This window comes from Scomber scombrus, chromosome 12 (assembly GCF_963691925.1).
Source record: "Scomber scombrus chromosome 12, fScoSco1.1, whole genome shotgun sequence".
NCBI classification, from domain to species: Eukaryota; Metazoa; Chordata; class Actinopteri; order Scombriformes; family Scombridae; genus Scomber; species Scomber scombrus.
Genome location: NC_084981.1, coordinates 18,011,996 through 18,036,805, shown reverse-complemented (window position 1 = coordinate 18,036,805; position 24,810 = coordinate 18,011,996). Strand labels below are relative to the sequence as shown.

General features: G+C 39.8%; 1 protein-coding gene across 1 annotated transcript; it reads right to left on the bottom strand.

Moving 5' to 3' along the window:
• Positions 1-84: 84 nt before the first annotated feature.
• insyn2ab (inhibitory synaptic factor 2Ab) lies at positions 85-22,940 on the bottom strand. The gene is made up of 3 exons (XM_062430938.1): positions 21,793-22,940; positions 17,328-17,399; positions 85-268 (listed from the first exon to the last, which is right to left on the bottom strand). Exons 1-3 carry the CDS (start codon positions 22,938-22,940, stop codon positions 85-87), a joined length of 1,404 nt encoding a protein of 467 aa, XP_062286922.1.
• Between the last annotated feature and the right edge of the window lie 1,870 nt (positions 22,941-24,810).

Sequence of the window (24,810 nt, the reverse complement as noted above, 5' to 3'; positions counted from 1 at the left end):
TGAATATTCCTCCATCCATTTTTAGAATAGCAGGGGTATTAATGTGCCCAATAAAAGGCCATTTCCAAAGCCTTCATGTTTTATTCAAAGGAACCAGAGTTTCCAACGAGCATGCTTTTTGGACTCTGTCTTGGACTTGCGCTTCGGTGTGGATGTGAACACTTCATTGGAGTAAGGCAGAGCGGGGCATTGCTGGCTGTCCAGGGGGCAGAGTCTCGTCATCAGGGGATGTAGCTTGTCCTCCTGCAGTTTGAAGTCCAGCTCCACACTGCAAGACAAGAACAAGATGTAGAATTGGAGATTATTCATTTCAGAGCATGACACTTACAACACTTGTAATATTTATAAGATTTGATAGTAGATGGCAATTTTCTTGCTGGTGAAATGAGAGGTATTAATCTAAAGGTTTTTAAAGTTTGTGATTAGTCTTTTTTGTGGCTGTAACAGTTATGACTCAGTTTTTGACTTATTTTCTGTGTTACTAATCCAATGATGTCCAGATGGAGGCTGGGAGGGAGGCAAGCAGTTCAACTGCACTGACAGACACCCTGGCAGCACATATCTCTTGCGGCACATATCCACATTTCAGACACTCCTCCGAGTAATAGAGTTTCCTTGCATCATCTCTGTATTTTGTATGCATGCAGTCAAAGGGCTTTTCCTGCATAGATTATATTTGTATTAAAAAAGGGCCAGAATGTGGGTTGCTCCTGACATCAGACTTCCACATCCATCAGTGTAATCCCAGGCTGGTCATCGTCTGATTTTGTTCCGCCACCGGAGTTGAACTCTCTCTCCGATTAAATCTCCCAAGCCTGGGAGAGATGTGGGGCTTAATCCCATCCAAATGAAACCATTGAGAGGCCAAGCAGACCTTGATTAACTGCCTGTATTCAAGCATAGGATAAATGCACTATTATACACCATCTCCTTTCACTTTATTACTATTGATTTGCAGGCTCTGTTAATGTATTTATTCCTGGGGTATGCAATAAATTTTGAATTCATCATAGTGAAAATAAAAGAGAATGAATCATCTGCTATGAGCCTGCCAAAGTGACACCCCCAGCAAACCCCACCTGATAATGAAATGTTCTGTTGCATTTGGTTTGAGGCATTTTGATTCAACCCCCCCATCCCCCTTTTTTATCGCCAACAGTACTAAACACACCACAGTGAATACTTCTACTTATACAGCTCGTTCCTGACATTCTAGAGGATTAAAGTTAAAGGGAGAACTGATGCTGCCAGAAGAGATGACATCTGACATGTCAAGGTCAAACTCGTAGTCCTCTACTTGTCTGCAGGCAGACAAACAGACATTAAAGTACAAAGCTTGGCCTGATGGAGTAACTGCTTTGATGGGCAGTGTAATTAGTTCGCTAAAGGATATGCTATACTCAAAGTGACATAATGAATCCTGGAGCTGTCCTCAGCCTTAAGATAAGTGTCAGCTAAGAGCAGAGCTCTATTAAAACCTCTATGGAGAGCTGGATAGTACTTGGCAGACTGAGACTACCAACTAATCAATATTTTATATTAAATGCAAAGCAACTCAAAAATGTATTAGGAACGAGGGAACCTTATTATTGTCATTTATATTGAGAAAAAAAGGTTTTTAAGCACGTTTTTGCTGTGAAGTCTCTTATTGCACATCTCCATCATTTGTGCATTTCCACCTCAAATAACAGCAATATTACATATTATATATATATATATATATATATATATATATATATATATATTACAATATAAACATTTATCCTGCTGTCTCTTCATGCTCTACATCACTTGCTCATGCCATCTTTAGTTTAATTTCTGCTTCCTTTTTTATCTCTATTTGTATATTTAGTTTTGTGTTAAAAACCCCCCCCAATCTTTTACAACTATTACATAAATAATGGTGACTTGACAGAAAGCATAGTAAAATCACAGCAGTGCACCGCACCACAGAATAGCCCCAGAAATTATTAAGCAATTAATCACTTGGCAGATCACTGCAATTACTGTATGCTGTGGAAAAATGCCTCAGTGGGAAGCCAGAGGCAGCACTGTACAACGCAGGTGGCTCTGGGGAGCAGGTGCTTCAGCAAACAAAAGCACTATATCTAAGATCATCTCTGTACACAAAGAGATTGAAGCAGCTGGAGACGGAGGCTTTTCTAGGGCATTCAGCAAAGCAGATTAATCATCTCTTTAGCTATGCAGTGTGAGTAGCTGGTGCTGTGATCACTAGCGAGCCGTTTGTTTGTCTGCGGTCGTGGTGAACTGAGCACCATTCAATGATTGTTGCTCCTGGGAGGGACTCTGCTGCTGTGAGATGTCTTTTTAGCTCCTCATACTATATTCATTCAATAGTTTTTTACCTGCTTTCTATTCTCTATTCTTTCTGCTACTGGCACCTTTCAGCGTTAAATAATTTCTCCTCCCTTGATTTCCCCTTTGCCTATTCATAGTTTCAAACTCTCCACTTGACAAGATGAGTAGTTAAGGTGCAGCATCTTCAGAACTGCATGACAGGGTATAGTAGATTAAATCACCAGAGAGTGACAGTTATTTCCTCCACTGACAGGTAACAGTTGAAGCAGAGACTTCCCACAGGTTATGTAAATCAGATGCAAAAATTATTCCGCTGTCATTTACTGCATATCAGATAAAAAAAGCCACCAGCGTTTCTCTATTACATGGCTTTCCGCTTCACAAATGCAAAGATAAACTCAATCTCATTAATGAGGACAAAACAGAATAGGCAATTGTGACAATCATTCACCAAAACAACCACAGCCCCTCCATCTCAGCATGGGACACAAGTGCTAATGAGCTCCTTTACGTCTAATCATACTGAAATGCCTTTCATTGAACTTAACTGTTTTTCAAAGTCATTGTTAGTTTAAAATTGCAAACACTACATTGTACACTTTGATTCAAATTCTGGTTCTTATTCAACACAGCATGATAAGGAAAAAACAACCTTTAATGCTTTGTTATGAGCATGTTTTCTTTAACTAGGCTTAGACTGACCCAGTGGTTGGCCACACTTGAATTGCAGCTGAAACTATTGTTTTAATTGCATGTGTGTAGTGAGAAATTGTTAAGAGCAAAGAGTGGATACCTCATGTACACCTGGTATAAAAGTGTTATCTTTATCTGGATAAGGAACAACGCATGTCATTGCAAGGTATAAATGCACTCAAAATGCAATATGATTGGAATGCCATTGGATTGACAGAGGCACATTTGGTGGAGGTCGTGCTCTTATTGTGATTGGATCTCAGCAGGTGTGGAGTGCTGCTCTCTCACCTGCCATATCCCAAAGAATATCCCAGTAAGTTGACAAGTCACCCAATACAATAGAAATGAGAGGAAAATTGTTTGTGGTGTTTGGAGCATTAAAAAACAGTTGAACAGTTGAAAAATTAAACAGCAACCTGTTTTCATAGGACTCTAGATAATCCACAGCACACAATGTCCCTGATTATCCAGAATCAGTTTTATTTGCTGTGAGCACTGCACAGAAATTCAATTAATTTCCATTGTACTGTGATGGAAGCAGAAATAGTTCTTTAAAGCCTGCACAAAAAACAGAACTATCTGCATGTCTATATATCACTTAAGGAAGGTGAGACGTTTGGGTGAGCCAACCTCTTAAGGATTCTCTTTTGTTTAATCACTGATGTGATAGACAATTACACTACAGTGTTATTCTCCTGATTCATCTTCAATATGTTCAGTCGCTCTCTCTGTCTCTTTATTCCCCATTTGTTGCAGAGACTCTGCAGTATACAAAGGATTGGTGGAGACTGTCAGGGAAGAACTGAATTCTAGATAAAACCCACTAAGTCAGATTTAGTACCTGAGCTCAGCAGCTGCTTGAATCTTGTCATACTTGAGGTGCAGGAGTGCTATGAAATTAAGGGATACATCTCAGGGACTGCTACTCTGTAATCGTTGCAACATGTAGTTGCTAACTTTGATCAATGATTGATCTCATGGTCCCAACTTTCTGTTTTTGGCTCATTGTAATTTACCTCAGGCCTGTTCAGCAATGTGTCAGGCAGTGTTGGTCCACCAATGTGATTACTGCTGCTCCATCAGCAATTTAACTCACTGGATTAATGGATTATTAGAATAACAGCAGTTTTAGTAATGAAGTATGTGACAGTAAAATTACACCTGAGTTAAAGAGCAGTGATAAACAACAAAATAAATGCTTTTATATTTTCTTGAAAAACATCATTCAGTCTCAAAGGTTTGTGCTGAACAGCAGTTTTTGCAGAACTTTAGATATTTATGACAATCTCTTTGGCAGAGATAGATAGGAACAGGATAGATTGCTCTGTTTGCCAACTACAGCTCTGCTCTGTTATGTGACTGTTAAAAACCAGGTGGATGAGCTGAAATAAACAACTATTTAATGATACAGAACACAGATGAAATAATAATCAGCCACTTTGTTAGTACTCTGCAGAGTGTATCACCATTGTGATTTGATTACCATTATGCATGCTGTGGTTTAGTGACAATAGATTCAAGGTGCTTTTTCCATCAGAAATTGTTCGGTTTGTTAGTTAAAGGTATACTTTGCACAGTTGTCCTTGAAAAACAAGGTATAGACTTATACAAAAGTACTTGCTTTCAATCATCACTTATGACCCACTACAACTGTGTGACGGTGCCCTGCCCCCTGCAAATTGTCCAGCTGGATCCAAGGAGGAGCAAAGCTAGGCAGTGCTAATCCAATATGAATCAAGATTCTGTTACTGCATTGCTTATTTCTTGCCTCAAATGTTTTCAGAAACATATTTTAGTGTACTGTATATTTTAGATGTGATATGAAAAAGTCTGTGACCCCTCTGCCATTTTGAAAATGGTCAAACCAAAACCAAGCACAGCCCATTTCGCAGTATGTCACCCGCCACATCATCAATACCGTCAGTGTTTAGTAGTGAATGAACTGAATCCCCCTCCCTCATGGAAGTCTGTTAGATTGGAGGCAATGTCAAACTGCAGACGGAAACCGAGTCTAACAATGTGACAATTCTGTCTGATATCTGCCAACTTCCGATAGTAACTGCAACAAAATAAAGTTGTATTTATCTGATTCAGGCTTTGTTCTCGCAAGTGCTGGCCGCTCCCTTCATTTACTCTCTAGCTTGCTTGACCACCACTGCTCTCTCTCTCTCTCTCTCTCTCTTGCTACATTTTAATCTTTCATTTTGCACTCTATGTCCTTTTAATGATTTTAAAGCAAATCATTATTTTATGCTGCAACCTTATATTTAATGCTCTATTATAGTATTTTATTTCTCTCTCTTTCTATGTTTCTGTACTTTGTTTTTATTATTAGTGTGTGTGTGTGTGTGTGTGGCGGGGGGTATGTATGTGTTTACTATGATTGGGTTTTATTTTTATTTCTCAAATTCCATGTTTTTTTCCCAATTTTTTTTCTTTTTATTTTTTTCTGTTAAAGCATGTAAAGCACATTGAGTTGCCACTGTGTATGACATGTATATAAATAAAACTGCCTTGCCTTGCCTTGCTCTGCTCTCGGCTTGCTCTGGACAAGCCAGGGAGAATGGGCCAACTTTGGATGCTGTTTGTTTACAACACCAACTGACCAATCCTGCATATGTTTCAGCAAAATTCCATCAATGACATACACAGTTGGCATGCTTTGTCTTATAACGGCAAGATCAAGAAATCATTATCATCTAGACAAGATCAGGGACCTATAAATACTTGTACAAAACATTATGGTCATAGCTTGTGAGATATTTTTACTGGATACTTTAAAACTGCCTTTTTCATTTTTTTTTTTTGACCAGGTGATGAATTTAAATAATATTAAATGTTGCAAGAGAGATATGGGTGCATCCTTCCAAATTTAAATCACTATCAAAGATATCCCTGATTGTTAACCAGAGATGTGATTTTAAGAGAATGTGCGATCAGTTGCAAAATCAGTTGCAAAATCAGTTGCGAAATCAGTTTAATTTAGCCTCTTCCCTATAAGCAAAGTTTCTGTTTAGTCTGTATTTAAAATGTTGAACTATCTAAGCACTAATTTCTGAAATGCAGTTTCAAAGGTTGTTGACAGAGCTCAGATCATCATGTGAAGCAAAGATGCAGAACTTTGTGACATCTGCATAGAAATTTATACCATATTTGTGGATGATCAGGGGCTAATAGCTGCATGTACAGACAGAGAAGAATGGAGCCTGGGACATAAACTTACCATAATAAATATTTACTCTCTAACAGAACTTCCCAAGGGAAACAAAGTAGTCTTGACCTGTTAGGTAAGACCTAAACCAATCAAGAACTGTGCCAGAGAGCCCATCCGTCATTTCTAGCTCCTCAGTAAGGACATCATGACAGCAGATGTACTCTAAATAAGCTCGTATGTTCAAACATATACTGGAATATTTTTCAACATCCATTATTGTCAAGGTTTTTTATTTAAATCCAACTTTTCAACACTTCCGGTGTTTATTATGGATTACTTTTAATCACTAGAGATATTTTCAACAGTTGTATGTGGGCTCACTATGGATTCATACCAGCTGACCTTTTGACTTTTGATTAAACATGTTCACTGAGAAAAACAGGACAAATATCCTGTCCTGGACCTCCATCCATCCATTAGCTGTACCCTTAACAGGTCACCAGTCTTTCTCAGGATAATGACACTGTCCTGTTCTGGCCCATGTACCTGTGGACATTTGATGAGAAAATGACATCTCAACTGACCCTAACATGCAGTTTCTCTGCAAGACCAAAGACTATCTCATGATCTACTCCTGGTGCAGCAAACCTGGAGCTCTTGATTGATGAACTCTCAACCCAGGTTTTTATGTCAGGCCTAAATCCTGCCATACAAAAGTGTATAGAACATTTATCTTGGCTGCTGGTGCTCAATACTGACTAGATTTGACATGTTCTGCTCATAATAGGAACTACATTGATCATTTTGATTGGTTTTGGAAGCATAGAGACTGCTATAGAATAGACGGTTTTCATTTGAACAGAAAAGGCTGTGTCGAAATAAACTCCAACATCCCTCTTCCATCATACAAAAGAAAATCAGAGATGAAAGAAACTGGCGAAAAAAGATCAGTCTCTCCCCCGTAGGCGGACAAGATCAACAAGGACACAAAGGATGCCAGGCGTGTGTCGCCGCATAATCATCACCAGTCTTCTCTCTGTCTTACTAGGGACTCTGTCAAGGCCCAATACCCTTTCTCAGGAAGACAAGGGAGAAACACACATAAAAGTGACAACAAAATGAGAAAGCAGCACTCTCTTGACAGGGGGAGTTGGGGCTGATAAAGTCAGCAAGATCAACAAAAGTTTGCTCACCCGAACTCCACTTCACTGTCCCACCTAGGGATATCTAGAGGTTTTACACACATGAATGGAGCCATTAACATGGACCTAGTCATAAACCACAAACCATAATTAGAAATTATTTTTTACAACTGATATTGTTGTTACTGATCAATGTTGTATTTATTTTACTGTTAGAGAATGCACTGACATTTTAAACACTTTTGCAATTAATGTTGGGGTGGCTGTTGCTCAGGAGGTTGTCCACTAATCGTAAGATCGGTGGTTTGATTCTCAGCTCCTCCAGTCCGCATGTCAATGTGTCCTTGGGCAAGATAGTTAAGATCAAATTACTCACAATGGCTGTGCCAACAGTCTATGAATATGTGAATGTTAATCTCCCTCTGACGAGCAGGTTGACACTCTGCGTGGCAGCCCCTGCAATCAGTGTATGAATGTGAGTGTGACATATAGTGTAAAACGTCCTTTGAGTGGTTGTAAGATGAGAAAAGCGCTATATAAGTATAGTCCATTTACCATTAACCATGTTTCATCATTACAGCTTCCTCATCAATTGCACTAAGGTAGTGGGTAAAATGTATTCGGTAACTCCTAAAGTCAAGGTAATTAAAAACAAACAAATGACTCCTTCTAAAATGATGAGGTAGTAGTATTGAAGAAAAAATGTTGCAGGCCAGAGGGTAAATGGATGATAACCAAATTGCAAATTAATTTACACAATTGCACTGTACAATAAAACAATAAAGACTAAAATGAGAGTATATTTTCAGACACAATCTAAGACAACCACAACAATATTACCATGGTTTATCCGGAATTGAGCAGAGAGCAGCCATTGTTATAGCGGCTCAATGCCTAAAAATATGATGTTTCTGTTTTCAATCATTCCTAGCAGACTAGTGATATGGACACAGCTATATTAATCAACTGCAGACCAATTTTCAACCTACTGTTCCTTGGCAAAATCCTAGAAAAGCTAGTCCACATCCATTTTGTAGTCTGCTTAAATAAATACATGTTTTTGGAACTCCTAGTCTGATTTCAGAGTGAGGTATAGTACTTATACTGCTTTGGTGAAAACTATAAATGATCTCAGACCATGATAGGAAAAAAAAAACAGGGTAGGGATCTCACACACAGCCCTAAGCTGGTATAAGTTCAGATCACAACGTTTTTGTCTCAGTTCAAAGTTCTTAATGACAATGAACAGACATTCCAAATGGAGTGCCACAAAGCTCTGTCCTGGGTCCACTACTTTTAGTCTTTATATAGTGGTGATCATCTGTAACAAGATGATTGATTTTCACTTATATGCAGATGGCACCCAACTCTTTATAGCTGTTTGTCCTGATGAGCTGTATCTCTGACATCAATTTACGGATGATTTGAAGAACACAACCTAAATCAAGATGTAGCAAAGGTCCTCAATATTGGTCCAAAAGAGCAAAGGCAAAAAGGGGCCTACATTTTACTGCACTATCTCAGCATATTACACGCCAGACATATTATATCTGATATAACTTTTCAGCCACATAAAAGGAATATAACTAGAACACCATTCTGTCTTTTAAATCATACTGTCAAGGTCAGTCCTTTTCTTTCCACCTCAGATGCAGAAACGTTTGTTTGCTTATATTAGGAATGTTCACAAGTATCCTCAAAAAAGTTTTTCTGCATGAGTTTTAACTGGTTCAAAGAATATAGCTCACATCCCTCCTGTTCTAAAGTCCCTGTACAAGCTTTTTTTTTTTTTGATAAAACATTTTTAAGATGCCATCCGGTCTCCAGATTTAACACTGAGTGGTGCAATGTTCAGTTTGGTTACATCACTGATTTGTTGACTTGTAAATCTTGCCATGTTCTTTATCTTATAAACAGTGTGGAGTGACAAATGACTTGTTTGTGCTGCTGCTAGTCAAACAGGGATAGGGAGTGTTGCTGACAGAAAAATCTCTTGGTAGAGGTAGTGGTAGGGGCACTAAGGTACATACTATTTTCTAGCTCAGTGAAGTCCTTGAGACTGAGAGAGGGGCCCTGCTCACTAGTAAAAAAAATGGAAAATTGATGCAGGAGAGAGAAGGACTCTGGGGGTATCTGTTGCTTTTGATCCTGAATGCTTGACATGATTCAGTGAAGTTTGAGCAAAGGTTGCTGACGTTCACAAGCAGCTTAATCAATAGCCCCAAATTAATACATAAGGCTTCCATTAACAAAAATAACATCTAAGATTAAAAATAACAACTTCACTCGGCCAAGCTTATAGTCATGCTGTTGGAAATTAGCGAACCAAAAAATATTCCAGTGTAGTCCATGACTTAAGCAGAAGGCAGTCAAGAGGATGCGATTGTCACAGGAGTTGATGAGAGAAAATATGCTATCATAGGTGATGTCACACTGGGTGCAACACAGCATGCTCTCCTGGACAGCGACCTGCATAAAGATGGTTTAATTAGGGGGAGCAAAGTAACAGTTCTGCTACCCCAATTTTTATCTTTTTAAAACTAAACATATCATCATACATTTATATTTAAGCAGTCTATATCAATGATTGTTTTACTGTTTTTAGCAATGCACAAAAACAAAAACAAATACAAAACAAGCAAACATTTTTGCACCACCGTTGGAGTTGGTTCAGTCGAATCTGTGGCTGATCATCTCCCACGGCATGCTTTGGCTGTCAATCACATTCTGTCAGTCCTTACAAGAGTCTGACTGTTTACATAGTGAGAAATATGAACTGCAATCATTGACTGAAAATCTGTGGTGGGGTTTGGGTTAGATAGACTACCGTATGTTGAATGAACCTGTTTGGTCCAGTGCCCACCTCCACCACCAAACTTTAAACTAACTTAATGTAGGATTGTACTCTCGTCGACATGCTTAACTGATTTGAGTCAACATTAGTCAACTTTGCCAGCCCATCCACTAAGGCGAATTCAGATCAATGATTTGCAATGAGACTGGATACAAGTTGCCAAAGAATCTTCCTGAAATCGGGCTGTTCACGTCAAAGCAGTGCACACAGATGACTGTTTCCATAGCAATGATGCACTGGCATACCCCACTACCTCTGCAACTGTATTAAGTGGGTTAAATTTCTGTTCGTGTTTACCTGGCAATGGATGACAGGGACAGGGACTTGTCTGCAGTAACACTTATTAATAAACGGTGAAGACAGCGAGCCAGGAAATCAAATATCTACAGCTGTTTTTGGCTACTGCAGCAGCAGACAGGGTATCTATGCCAGTTGACCGGCCAGTGCTGTTTCCTGTTCAGATGAAGAGAAATAGCTATGTCCTTAAGTTCTAAATATGCACTTGTGTTGAGTATAATACCAAATGGTGCAAAGCCATGTTTAATAGCCTACAATGTGAAGTCATTACGTCAGCGTGCGTGCCTGCGTGCACTGCTAATGTCATGTGAGCATGCGCAGAATAAACGGTCAAGTTGAATCCCAGACCAAAGTGATGATAGCGGCTGTGTGTTTTCTCTCCGGTGAATTAGCCACTAGATGGTATTAGCTAGCCACTTTGGATGACTGTAACTACGCGATAGACTGCTGCAAGAATGTCTAACGTAACAGGTTATGGGCCCAGTCATGCAGGCCAAAGGTGGTTTAGACTTTTATTCGACGGCGACGAGAAAAACTACGAGCTATGGGAAACGAGGTTCCTCGCGCACATGGAGTTGCGCGGCCTCAGAGAAGTCATCACGGAGGACCCGCAGATAGACGGGGAAGACGAAATAGCCCTCGCGGAAGACAAGACCAAGAACGGTGAGGCATATGCAGAGCTGGTGCAATGTCTAGACAACAAGAGTTTGTCATTGGTAATGAGGGACGCGAAACGTGGATGGAAGAAGAGCAATGGGGATTCTTCGCGAGCACTACGCGGGAAAGGACAAACCGCGCGTCGTGAGTTTGTACTGTGAACTTTCCTCGCTCCACAAGGCCAGAAATGAAACGGTAACTGATTACATTATTCGAGCAGAGACTATATTCACGTCATTGAGAAGAGCAGACGAGCATATTAGTGATGGGCTTCAGATAGCAATGGTAGTTAAGGGGCTACCTGATTCCTACAAGCCATTCGTCGTGCACATCACCCAGACAAATGACAGTGTAACATTCATCGAGTTTAAAACAAAACTCCGAAGTTATGAGAGCACTGAAAAATATGGGAAGAGTGACGAAAATTTAGAAGAGGACAATGTGATGAAGACTAGCGTTGCAACATGGGCACGTGGAAGAGGAAGAGGAAACAAAACAAACCTAGCTGATGTCGAGTGTTATACATGTGGTAAAAAGGGACACATGGCAAGGACATGTCATGGTGGATTCCAAGCCAGAAGAGAAGAACGAAAATGGGACACACGCGAGGCAGAGGGCGCGGCCGAGGACAAGACCGTGAGTATCTAAAGAAAGCTGATGGAGAAACGGAGGCAGAGCCTACATCGTTCTGTTTCTTTAAAATAAGTGACTGTCCAACACAAAGAGGAAACAAGAAGGGTCTCATGGTCGACTGCGGCGCCACAACACACATGATCAACGACCCCAACAAGTTCATGACAGTTGATGAGAGCTTCAGACCAGAAGGCCACACGATCGAGCTTGCCGATGGAACCAAGGTGAGCGGGATGGCGAAGATGAGGGGAGACGCCGAGGTCTACTTGCTAGACAGCGAGGGACGACAAGTGAGAACGAGGCTCAAGCAGGCACTCTACATCCCATCTTTTCCTCAGAACATTTTTTCAGTCAAAGCAGCGACAGCAAACGGAGCCGAGGTCCGTTTCAAGAACAATGATGACTGGCTGATCCACAAATATGGTAACAAGTTCAAAATGGATGTATATGGTAGGCTGTATTACCTTAGCACAGTAGAACATGAACACAGTGATGAAGTGAACGGGTGTTATGACATTCAAACGTGGCATAAGATACTTGGTCATTGTAATTTTGATGATGTTTCAAAATTAGAAAAGGTGGTAGAAGGGATGGTCATTAAAGGGAAACATGACAAGTCCAATACAAATTGTGAAACTTGCACACAGGGCAAATTTACACAAAACAGAAATAGACAAGCAGACGCTAAAGCTACAACTGTACTGGAATTAGTACATACAGACCTATGCGGTCCAATAGAACCAGCAGATAAAGATGGGTTCAGATATGCTATAGCATTTACTGATGATCACAGTGGGATGATTTTTCCATACTTTATCAAAGCAAAGAGTGACACGACAAAAGCTACTGAAAAGTTCATAGCAGATGTGGCTCCATATGGAAAAGTAAATTGCATAAGATCTGATAACGGTACAGAGTTTACCGGGCAGGAGTTCCAGTCTTTACTAAGGAGTAACGGGATAAGGCATGAGACTAGTGCACCCTACTCACCTCATCAGAACGGAACTGCCGAGAGGGGTTGGAGAACCTTATTTGAGATGTCCCAATGCATGCTATTGGAGAGTAATCTCCCAAAGCAATTATGGACATATGCTGTACAGACAGCAGCTCAGATCCGTAACAGGTGTTACAGTAAGCGACTAGAGCAGACACCTTACTGTGTTTTCACAGGAAAAACACCTAACCTATCTCACATGAACATATTTGGCTCTGAATGCTATGCATACAAGCAGGATAAGAAGAAGCTGGATTCTAGGTGCACAAAGGGAATCTTTGTAGGCTATGATAAATATAGTCCAGCATATAACGTGTACTATCCGGAGACAGGAAAAGTCCTAAAACATAGGCTGGTGAAATGTATCACCAAAGGTAACACAGATAGCCAGACTCAGACAGATTTTGACTTTGGGGACAACATTGAGTGTTATGGAGATACAACACCAAAGATAGCCAACCAGGGTCAGGAACAACCTAAGGGGTGTAAAGAGACAAGTGTTGAGACTACTGAGACAAGTCCCACTCAGACAGAAAATACTCAGAAAGAACAGAAAGAAAGCAGGTATCCTACCAGACAAAGGAAGGCTCCAGGCCACTTAAAGGAGTACCAGTGTAAAGCTGAGTATAACAATGATGAGAGTGAAAATGTTGATTATTTCTACAGAGTGACTTATGGTGTACCAAAAACACTTAGAGAGGCTATGGACTCTAAGAAGTCAAAAATGTGGTCTGAGGCGATCTCTTTAACAGAGAATGAGACTTTTACTCTGACCCCACTGCCACAGGGCAAACAAGCAGTGGGAGGTCACTGGGTATATGCAGTAAAAGAGAGCTCAGATGGATCTGAAAAGTGTAAAGCCAGATATGTCGCAAAGGGTTATGGTCAAGTGGAAGGGATTGACTATACAGAGACTTTTTCACCGACAGCCAACATGACCTCTGTCCGAGCATTGATGCAGGTGTCTGTACAAGAAGATCTCATCCTACATCAAATGGATGTGAAGACTGCTTACCTCCATGCTCCGATGGACTGTGAGGTATACATGGAACAACCGGAAGGTTTTGAAATCAAGTCAAAAACAGGAGAAAACTTAGTATGTAAACTCAACAAGTCACTGTATGGTTTAAAACAGTCCGGGCGCAACTGGAACATGTTACTGCATGATCACCTTACAGAAAATGGTTTTGTACAAAATGATGCTGACCATTGTGTCTACAGCAGAGAATCTGAGAAGGAGAAAGGGATTCTGTTAGTATGGGTAGATGACTTACTCATAGCAGCAAATAACAACACCTCACTCAGTGATGTAAAAGAGACGTTGAAGAGAAGGTTTAAGATGAAAGATATGGGTCCACTTAAACACTTCCTGGGTATCGATTTTAAACAGAGCGAAGGAGAGATCAAAATGACTCAAAAGAGACACATAGAGAAGATGCTGACTAGGTTTGGAATGTCTGAATGCAAATCAAGATCAACCCCATGTGAGCAGAAGTTAAACTTCGACACTGAGGGTGAAGTTATTGACTCAACAGGCTACAGGGAGATAGTAGGTAGCTTGATATACATTATGACATGTACTAGACCTGATCTGAGCTGGGTTGTGAGTAAATTATCACAATACCTAGCAGAATCAAAACAACAACATTGGGCTACAGCAAAACACCTACTCAGGTACTTAAAAGGTACTATAGACCAGGAACTACACTACAAGAAAAGTGAGGCAAACCTACACCTTGAGGGATATAGTGATGCTGATTGGGCAGCCGATCAAAATGACAGGAGAAGCACAACTGGATACTGCTTCAGCTTAACTGAATATGGTTCAGCTATATCTTGGAAAAGTAAGAAACAGCCTACAGTGGCACTGTCAACCTGCGAAGCTGAGTATATGGCACTAGCAGCCACTACTCAGGAGAGTATGTACCTTGTACAACTACTTAAAGGAATAGACAGCAACAACCAGCATGTACCAGTGAAGGTATACGAAGACAACCAGGGGGCGATAGCTTTATCAAAGAACCCAGTATGTCGACAGAGGAGCAAACATGTAGATATAAAGTATCACTTTATAAGGTCTGCACACACAGAAGGGAAAATTGCTATAGAATACAGCCCTACTGCAGACATGGTAGCTGATATCCTTACCAAACCAGTGGTGAAGGCTAACCTTGACAAGTTCAAGAGGTATTTGTTTGGAGAGTGAAGTGTACTGACAGATGTAAAGTTTTGTTTTATTTTTGTTATTAACACTGTCAATAAGCCAAATGATTATTTTTGGAGTTCTGTAAATTTTTGTTTACTGTTAGAGAGAGCTATACACATGTCTTTGAGTGGGAGTGTTGAGTATAATACCAAATGGTGCAAAGCCATGTTTAATAGCCTACAATGTGAAGTCATTACGTCAGCGTGCGTGCCTGCGTGCACTGCTAATGTCATGTGAGCATGCGCAGAATAAACGGTCAAGTTGAATCCCAGACCAAAGTGATGATAGCGGCTGTGTGTTTCTCTCCGGTGAATTAGCCACTAGATGGTATTAGCTAGCCACTTTGGATGACTGTAACTACGCGATAGACTGCTGCAAGAATGTCTAACGTAACAACTTGCCAATTTGAAAAGTTGGGTCTTTTGAGATCCCAGGCAACAGCCTCAGACACTCTGCAACTAACCAGTTCACACTACTGCAATGTTCTCTGCAACATTCTAAAACAGTTTTTGTCTGGTTAGGAATCAATGATCTGGACTGTGGCTTTGCTTGCTGATTGGGCAAGACTGTGGAGCTGTGGAGATGGGACGTTGGTGAAGGAGAAGAATCAGAGTCAGCTCTTTTAAATGTAACGTGGCAATTAACAGGACTGCCAACTCTCACGCATTGACAATGAGACTCACGCAATTGACACTTTTCACACACTGTTATGTCCCACTTCTATTTCTCACACGTGAAAAGAGGACACTAACAGCGCAGAGACGGACAAGACAGAGCAGTAGAAAGCAACAGCAGCACAATGCAGCAGTGACTTATTCAGACCATCAGGGGTAAAGCCAGACATATATACAAATCTATTATATTATAATTTATTCCCATGCATGCTGCTCAGAGTAATCTCTATCAGCAGCTCTTCTGGCAGCAGCACAGCATCTCTCTCTTCCCTCTCGCACCGTGTGCACACAGAAGTGAGAGTGAGTCACTATGGTTATGGGGATGCTCTGTGCCTCTCTCACTCTGAAACTTTCCGCAATTCCCATTGATAGGTTTTTAGGTTAGTATGCAACATATTTTCCCTTTTATTCTTCTAATAATCCTTTCCTGCAGGTAGCTGTTTATTGACGTAAGTTTAGAAACAGAGCTAAGGTGGTGAATAAATGCGGAAATTGGTTTTAAATAACTTTTTTTTCTGGGGGAAGACCCCCAGACCCTCTCCAGATATGTGTCTTTCCAAGTTTGTCCCCCATTTTAAAACATGACCAGGCACCCATGAGTATGAGTAGTTCTAGCATGATGCCTGATGATTTTCTCATCCTCCTGAATGTTATATGAAATAGAGATCCTGCCTCAAAGTTCTGCTGTGGCCTCAGACCTTTTGACTGTTTTGATTTCTAAATCAGCCATAATCTGGGTCACTTTCAAACAGTACAATTGTCAAGGGAGAGGAGAGAAGAGACATCTTGTAGAAAGGGTGATGTAAATAAAAAAAGTCCCTAAGGAAGTGTCCAGGACAGAACAGTTTCTCTTTTCTTTGCAGTAGGATTTTATCACAAGTAGACATCTAATATAGGTAATGTTTAAAGTGTTATTTGTCCAAAATAATCCAAAAGTAATATAATTGCAAGGGTGCACATCCCTCAAAAAAGTTAATAGTTGCAATTTAAAACGATTCTCTATTATAGTCTGCATGGTGTTAGATATGCAGCACATTCAGAGAGGATATGCAGTTTACATCTACAATATATGATAAATGGGTTTTTAAGCTACTTTCACTCTGGCCACATGGAAACAACAGAGAATTCCCACTGTACAAACTGTATTTTCAGGGCTTGAAAGTATTTTCCAAACACCTGCCTGTTTCCTGTTTTAGAGATCAAGGTAACAAGGGAGTTCAGCAGAAGAGGTTTTTGGATTGCATTGACAAATAACTCAAGGTTACAGCTTGAGTGTATTTTCCACCTGCCTCTGAGCAATTTTTCAGCAAATAACATATCAGAACACCACAATAAGACTGTAGTGATTTTTGAACCCTTGCAAATCATAATGTAGGTATTATTTGTTTTATCATTCATTGTAGCAACACATACTATAGTGCAACACACAATATACATATTATTGCCAGTAGCTGCACTAAAATGCTTCTCTTTTGGATTCAATTTGTTTTTACACAAATTCATTAAAACATTTTGTTTAACTGTTTTAGCTGTCTTGCTTCACTCAAACCACTGTAAATGCAATGCACTTAATCTTGTTTATGTTTGCTGCACAAGACAGTATCATTGCACACCTCAGGTAACCATCCTTTCATACTGATTTATCATACAGAAAACAGCATCAAATGCAAAATTAACGACACACTGGCAGTGAAAAAGGCCCACCTGTAAATGATGCATGCGCTGTTTCGACAAGTGTCACAATTTGCTGTGTCTTGTCCTGTTCGGTAGGAGAGCCTGTGAACAGAAAGATGAAAAGATATATTTGATCCGGGTGACAGGTTTTAGCTCCATATTTCAACACCTGTGGGCATCAGCTATCAGAAAAAATTTGTTCAGCTTGGTTTTCACCCAGTGTTGTTTATTCCAAACAGTCGAAAATGCAGTGGGGTTTCTGATCCTGTGGTTCTATCAGATTTGGTTAATCAAGTGTGTAGGCTTGCTGATTTTTCAAAACGGGATTACCTCACTCTGCCATGACGTATTTTGAAAATGTGCTCTGTGTCTCTATCCTATAGCAATAGAAGTAAGTAGCAACTAACTGCTACATGAATCACACGTAATGAAAAATCAATATCTTTACATTCTGTGCTTTACTGTACATCTTTTTTATTTCTCATCCAACTTAATTTGCTACAGACACAATAAACATGAAAAGAACAATCAACAAGATTAATTGCATCCCCTGTCTAAGTCTGGTATAAGTACATTACCTCAAGGGGCTGGTGTTTGCTCTGTATAAGAGCTATAATTTGTTATGTGGAAGGACTTCCACAAATAGTCAACTATAAACAATCTCTTGTGGCTCAGCAAAGGCTTACTGTATGTCTGCACATGTTAAATACACAATTGCTTTTGGTGGTTGAATATTGCCAGTTTTCATTCATATTTCCCCATTTGAGTTTGGAAGAGGTTTGCAGGTGTGCATATTGGTATCTGTGCTATATATCACTGCATCCAGTAGCAGGCTGCAGTATTGTGAGGATGATGGGAGGGGCTGTGTTAGAGCTGCACATGTAATTCCTTGCTGTCAGGGTAGCACTTCACCCTGATGGATGACATATGGGGGGGGGGTAACTGTTCGCCATGACATGAGAGGTGACCTCATTGGAGGAGACAGAACAGCCTCTGCGCAGGTCGAAAATGCTGATGGGGGCTCAAGGTCAACAAGTTCATCCATCCTGCCCTGTTCTCAAATGAAGTCTTTTTGAACAGCTGTGAGCAAGGACAGTAACTCACTGCAGAGACAAGGTCTAAACTAGTGCTGTGCTGCTGTCTGGCTTTTTATCTACTGCCTTGTAATTTAAAGAGATTCGCTCAAATAATCAAAGCGTATTAACCTAAATTTATAATCACTGCGTGTACTCTGCCCAAGCAGAGAAAAAAAAAACAACAACAAAAAAAACCCCTCCCACTTATTTTTCCTATTCAGGGTAAAATGTTCATGACCCCAATATTGTCGCGCTGGTATTAAATCACAGAGTGGCGCAGAGAATTATTCCATATAGGGGGAAAAAAAACTGTACCTCTGAAAGTCATCCTCTAAGCTGACTGTTTGTTGGCACAGATTCACTGCTGTGTTGTTTGTCTACGTCAGCTGTCCTGGGATATGTTCTGTCCTCCTCATTCCAGTTTCACTGTCCACCCACCCCCCCTACGTGCCTGCTGCGCTCTGCCTGCCTGAGCACTGCATAGTATTTGTCATGGAAAACTTGTACTTCAGACCAATCGTTACTCGGATGAATAAAGGAATAACTCAATGAGCCACAGTTGTCCTCACTTGAATATGTAAGTTAAATATGACTCATCTGATCGGGGTACAGCATGTATACATGGACACAGTCAGATACCAAAAGCTAAACACAAATCAGTATAACTGTCATCTTTACAGGGTGGATCACTTGCAGGATCACCCCAGCTGGGAGAGAAAAACAAGTGGACATCCCTCTGTCAAAGTTTTCTACTATCATAGAAGTCTGATACCCCTCTAAGGCCCCCCTTATCTTCACCTCCAGGTGCCCAAGACAATAAAACATTTCAAGTGTGAGGGACCGTGAAGGCTAGAGGCCCTCTGATTAACTATCTTGTCAATGCATAAATTAAAAAATTACTATAACACTTATCACATTATTTGATTTTTTACTGATAACCTATGAACAACCGCTGCAATCAGGTCAAGCCCCATTGTTTCATATGACATGTAATGTGTTATTGTTAGTGTTACATGAGATGGAGGACATAATGTGGGGAATCAGTCACTGATTCTAGCAATGATCAGGAAGTGAAGAGACTTTTGCATTTGATTATTGCATATGTAGAACATCAATTATGCAACACCGTGAATATGAATAGCTTAAATGTGGTATGACACACAAACAGGGTGTTGTGTTATGGACTGTGGTTGTTATAAAATATGTGGTGGCGGTGATCAACACATTGAACCCTACTGTACAGTTTATGAAATGCACACAAGATGATTAGGCCTTAACTGTAGATATTCAGTAATGCTTTGATTGTGCAAGAAAGTAAAGCATCTGATCTTTTAGAGACACTTTTTTGCATGTATGTCAATCATGAGTGCCATCATGTTTGGAAAAGTTTAATAAATGTGAAACAGATTACCCTCAAACATTGTTTGGAGTTCCTTTTTTTAGTGAGATGATTAACTGACAGCAGACATGACATCATCAAGTGTCACTAAAAATGCTTTTGCTTTCATTTTTGGAAAATAAGATGTGAGACAAATTACAGGAATTACCGCTGTACTTTTCCAGGAGACAGTTTTGATATTTGATATTGGCTCACAAGTCATATGAGGTACAGAATATAACATCTGAAACCAAAACGGAAATGAGAAGTAGGATCCTTTCTTAATAATGTTCTTTTTTTTGGGTAAACAGTGAACTTGAGGTAACTCCTATAAAAAAAAAAGGATTTTTACAAAGAGATTGTTAATTTCAATTCCTGCTGGAACAATAGATTGCTTTATTCTTTTATCACTGCATGTATGCTAATAAGAGTGCTTGAAAAATCACATCATGTTTTTGTCCAAGGTGAGAACACTAAGGCTTTTTGGTAAATCTGAAAGTATTCCTTCAAAAATGCTATCTGACTGTCCAACCATGCAAGAAAAGGAAGAGTATTTGGAAACGTACAATGGAAGGCAGGTATGGTGTCCTGTGACTACACCTCTCTAATAATGTTGAACACAGTGAAGGCACTATAGCAGGCACAGTTTTGTGGAGATGAAAGGCAGTGTTATGAGGCTTCACTAATTGGGCCTTGAAAACCAAGTTCCACAGAGCCACACTAGGGTGTCTTGTTCTCTACTGGATATGGAGAAGGCCTAAATACAATTTGCTTTGTGTTGCCATGGGTTTTAGAGATGGAGCACATTGATTACTTACAATTGCACTGCTATAAAAGTCTGGCTGTGGACATGGCTTAAATACTTTATGGAGCTTGTTATTGCATTTTGTCTTTTTTTAAAGGTACATCTCTAATGAAATATGTCACATAAAGGATTGTTGGAGGCACAATTGCTCTTGCATTAAAATTACACATAAGGAACATGTGCGCTAGTGTATATTTGAAGTGCCTCATTAGACCTTGATGGCTTGGTTATTATTCCGTATTACACCACTGTAATCGCATTTACAAATACTTGTAGTTTAGTCAATCATTACAAATAATTGCATTGTACTTTACAAGTTAATTCCTGAAATCTGGGAATATTGTCATATAACTAAAAGGAAAACTGACGAGGCAAGAAACACCATCATATGGCTTTTAAACAAACTTCTAGACAACAAAAGCAAACTGTAAAAACTGTTCATTGTAAACATTTAATTGCAGTTCACAGATAGACTAAAAGTTTAACCTACCGTACTTGCAGTTATTCGGTGCTATAAGGGATTATTACCAACATTTCCAGTCCATTTTGGCTTTAACTCTAAATAAAAAATGTACCCAATAATTTGACTAAATTGTTGGCTTGTTAACAATCTGTTCGATCATCTGCTTGCCTCATCAAACTTTGCTATAGTGATGTCGCCACGTTTCCAGATCTCAGCAATTACTTGAAATTGCTAGTATAATGATTTTATAATTAATAGAAACAATGGTTAAAGTGAGACTGTAAGCTCTGGTTGGTGGCGGCTACTGTATTTCTCCAAACATATTTGTTATGCTCGCCTTCCTTCTTGTTCTTTTCATGTTTTAGGATGACTGGCAAACAATGAAGTGACTCACTATCACCACCCACTACTGTGGAGTGTGTCATTGATGTCTTTATTTGTCTTTTACAGCGGAAACGTTGTTTTACACTTTGTTGATTGGGGACAAAGATATGACAGTACTCTCAGCTGGCACATCCAGAAAGTGGTCGTACATGACCACTTAAAAAGGCTTGAAACGTTATTTTTATTGCTCAGAAATATATATATTTTTTAAAACAAACAATCTACTTTTTGTACAAGTTACACAGTTTCCATTTAAAGCTACAAAAATGCAACATTAGGCATCTGTTGTTGTCTTTTAAGTTTGTTTATTCTCTGATAGTGTGCATGCATATATAATATTGGCTTGGTTGCATGGATGAAAGTCAGCACTCTAAGGCTGTTCTACTCACCCCTCTCTCTGTGCTTCACCTTTCTCCAGCTCCTGAATAACTCCAAGTAGGACCTTGATGGTCTCTTGGCTCGAGTTGATGAGAGTCTCCATGGCCTGCAGCTGTGCTTTGATATCCTTGTCCCCAGATAAGGGCATTATCTGCTGGCTGCTCCCCATGCCTGGGGCTGCTGTATCTCCTGGAGGAAATCCCTTGTCCCCCCCAACTGTTTGCTGGAGTTTAGAGGAGGCCGACACATGCCGTGTCCGACACTGCCCTTGTGACTGTGCAGTGCATTTGGCACTATGGGGAAGCGTCTGTGACTGCTGTTCATTTAGCTGTGTGCCCTTCTTCCTTTTACAGCTCACAGAGGGGCTTCCTAAAGACTCCACCTGTGTCAAAGAATTCCACGCAACAGGGCCCATGCCCTTTGACTTGTCCTGTGTGAACTCTGAGTTAGCCAGCTGACGCTTTGAGGAGGTGCCAGTGTCCATATCTTCTCGGGGTAATCCTTTGTGTTTGGTCCTCGTCCCACAAACCTGGTACTCTTGTTCACTCTTGGAGGGAGTGCTGTTTGGATGGCACTCTTCTGAGAAATGTGATGAGTCTGGACACGAAGGTCCATCTACACAGTTGGCACTGGAGAGCAAATCCTCTGTATCACTGCTGTCAGTGTGGTGAAGCAGTGCTTTTGTCTGACCCACAATCTTACCCTTGTACTTAGAGGACTCCCCGATAGGTTGTCCATCATCTCCTCCTGCTTTTATATCACTCAAAAAACCATTGTTTTGTCCTCTGTAATCTTCCACCAAAGCAGTATGCTTAAATGTATGTCCTTTTTTCCTCTCAAAAGGGAAAGTCTTGTATCGTTTAGTGAGGTCCGGCGATGTTTGGACACCAGTACTCTTGGTCACGTTTGGAATAGAGCGTCTGGCAGGCATGGTCATGTACTTTCTGTGTGTCACTTTACAGGAAATGGATCTAGAACGCCTTCCCCGATGCTCATTCTGAGCATCACAGATATCCTTAAAACGTACTTGTAAGGCCTTGTTTCTCTTCTTCACCTGCTGTCCAGACTGTTCATCAAGGCTGTGTGATGGGGCTGTCTCTGAATCTGATTCATCTGAATTTGAGAGAACGATGCATTTGGTGTCCTCTTTGCTCACCATATTTCCTGAAAAAGGTAAAAGAGAAAAACAATCTGAATCTCATGATTATCTAGGAATTTGATCTAGGATCACGCCACTGTAGCAGGTAATCAGAATTGTTGTCCTAACTCATTGTAACTTATGTATATATATATATATCACAAAATGCTGTGAGTGAAAGGTTAACAAAATAGAAATATTTAGTTAAATGGCAAGCTTTTTTAAATTTTTTTTATTTTAAGTAAGTTAATGTCCTGAACATCTTGTTGTGACAGTGTGTGACACACCTTAACTCAGCTACCTGGCATCTAATCATCAATTACAAGCTACGGTCAGCAGCACTTGTGTGTATGTGTGTGTATATGTATATTTATGTGTGTGCGCACTGTGTGAGAATTTGCCTGGGTGTAAGGTAACAGTGAAAATGGGGAATGGAGTTTAATTGATTTGAGAATTCTTCCAATAAGCAAGCAGAATGGATTTGATAATAAAGCACTGACACAGCACAAAAAAATATATATTTTGAATCTGCATAAATAACTCCATTTGGCTCAATTAATCTTTTTAGCTTGTTCACTTATATAACTCAAAAACATTATCTATGTGTTATGATGCAATTGATGGCATGTTAGGTGATCATAAAAGAATGCATGAAACTATTCCACTTCAAGTAGTGGTAACATATTATATGTGATGCAATTTGATCACACTTCATAAATGTATTGACATGTGACCGAATTATCTGAATTCCTCTCATATTAAAGTTTATTTCAGACATTTTTCTCAGCTTCATATTTCTATGAGAATAAACACTCAGTCATCAGTTTATTGGGTAAGCCTATGGCACTTCTGTTGATCGTCAAACATGTCTGATCATTCCCTTCTAATTTGTCATTTGGAGCCTGCTAGATTATAGGTTTTAGTGCATCTTTCTCTACCATGTAGCAATCCACAAAAAAAGAAAAAAAAAGTAAACCTCATGTTCCACCCACTATTTTATAAATGTGTGAAAAATACCATTGGGACTATTCTATCAGATTTTAGAGAGGCTGAGCAATTGCTAACCTGACACACCAGATGGTTTGTTACACAGAACCATCTGAGAAGTTGTACCTACAAACTGCTTGGAAAAGGGCAGGTACTTTCAAAATAATTCTTGGCTGGTGATTGGATGAACCATCTGTCCATCCCCTTCTATCACTGGCTATTGCTTCTAATTGTCGTCACACCTACACTACGCCTGTAAGTTCCAATAGTCCTAGGACACTGATTGGTCAGAAACAATAGTGGTTGAGCCACAAGTGCATAACTTCAAGCCTGACAAGATGGATTTTTTTTGTGATCTCCAGCTTCCTCACAAGGTAGAGCAAATGCATGGTTCTGAAATGTAATAAATGTAATAAACTTTCATGTAGGATGAATCCAGCTAATTTAGTTGAATGCCAATTAAAGTATGAATTAAAGTAACTGTGAATTAACATCCCTTAACTGATGATCTATTAAGCGTGAACTAAACACATAAAGTCAGTGACTTGATCATTTGTTGTTGGTGAGCAACAGGGATTTGTGATACGTCCTGCATTAAATTCATGCATTACTTTAGACTAACTTAAGGATATTATTTTTGTACCCTTATTATTAAGTGTTATCCAAATAGTATTATGGAAACATCAGACATCAGACAATCAAAAATGATTCAGAATCCAAATCTGAATTAGTTGCAGCAGCAGACTGTTAAATCAGTTTTCACAACAGTGTAGTCTTTAGCTTCCACCAGCCATTAGCGGTGCACATAACAGAATTTTAAGCTCTGTGATTGGATGTTTCTTAGAGATGTATTTTGGTAGTGACAGGTAACTTCTCACTTCATGTTTATACACACAGCTTTGTG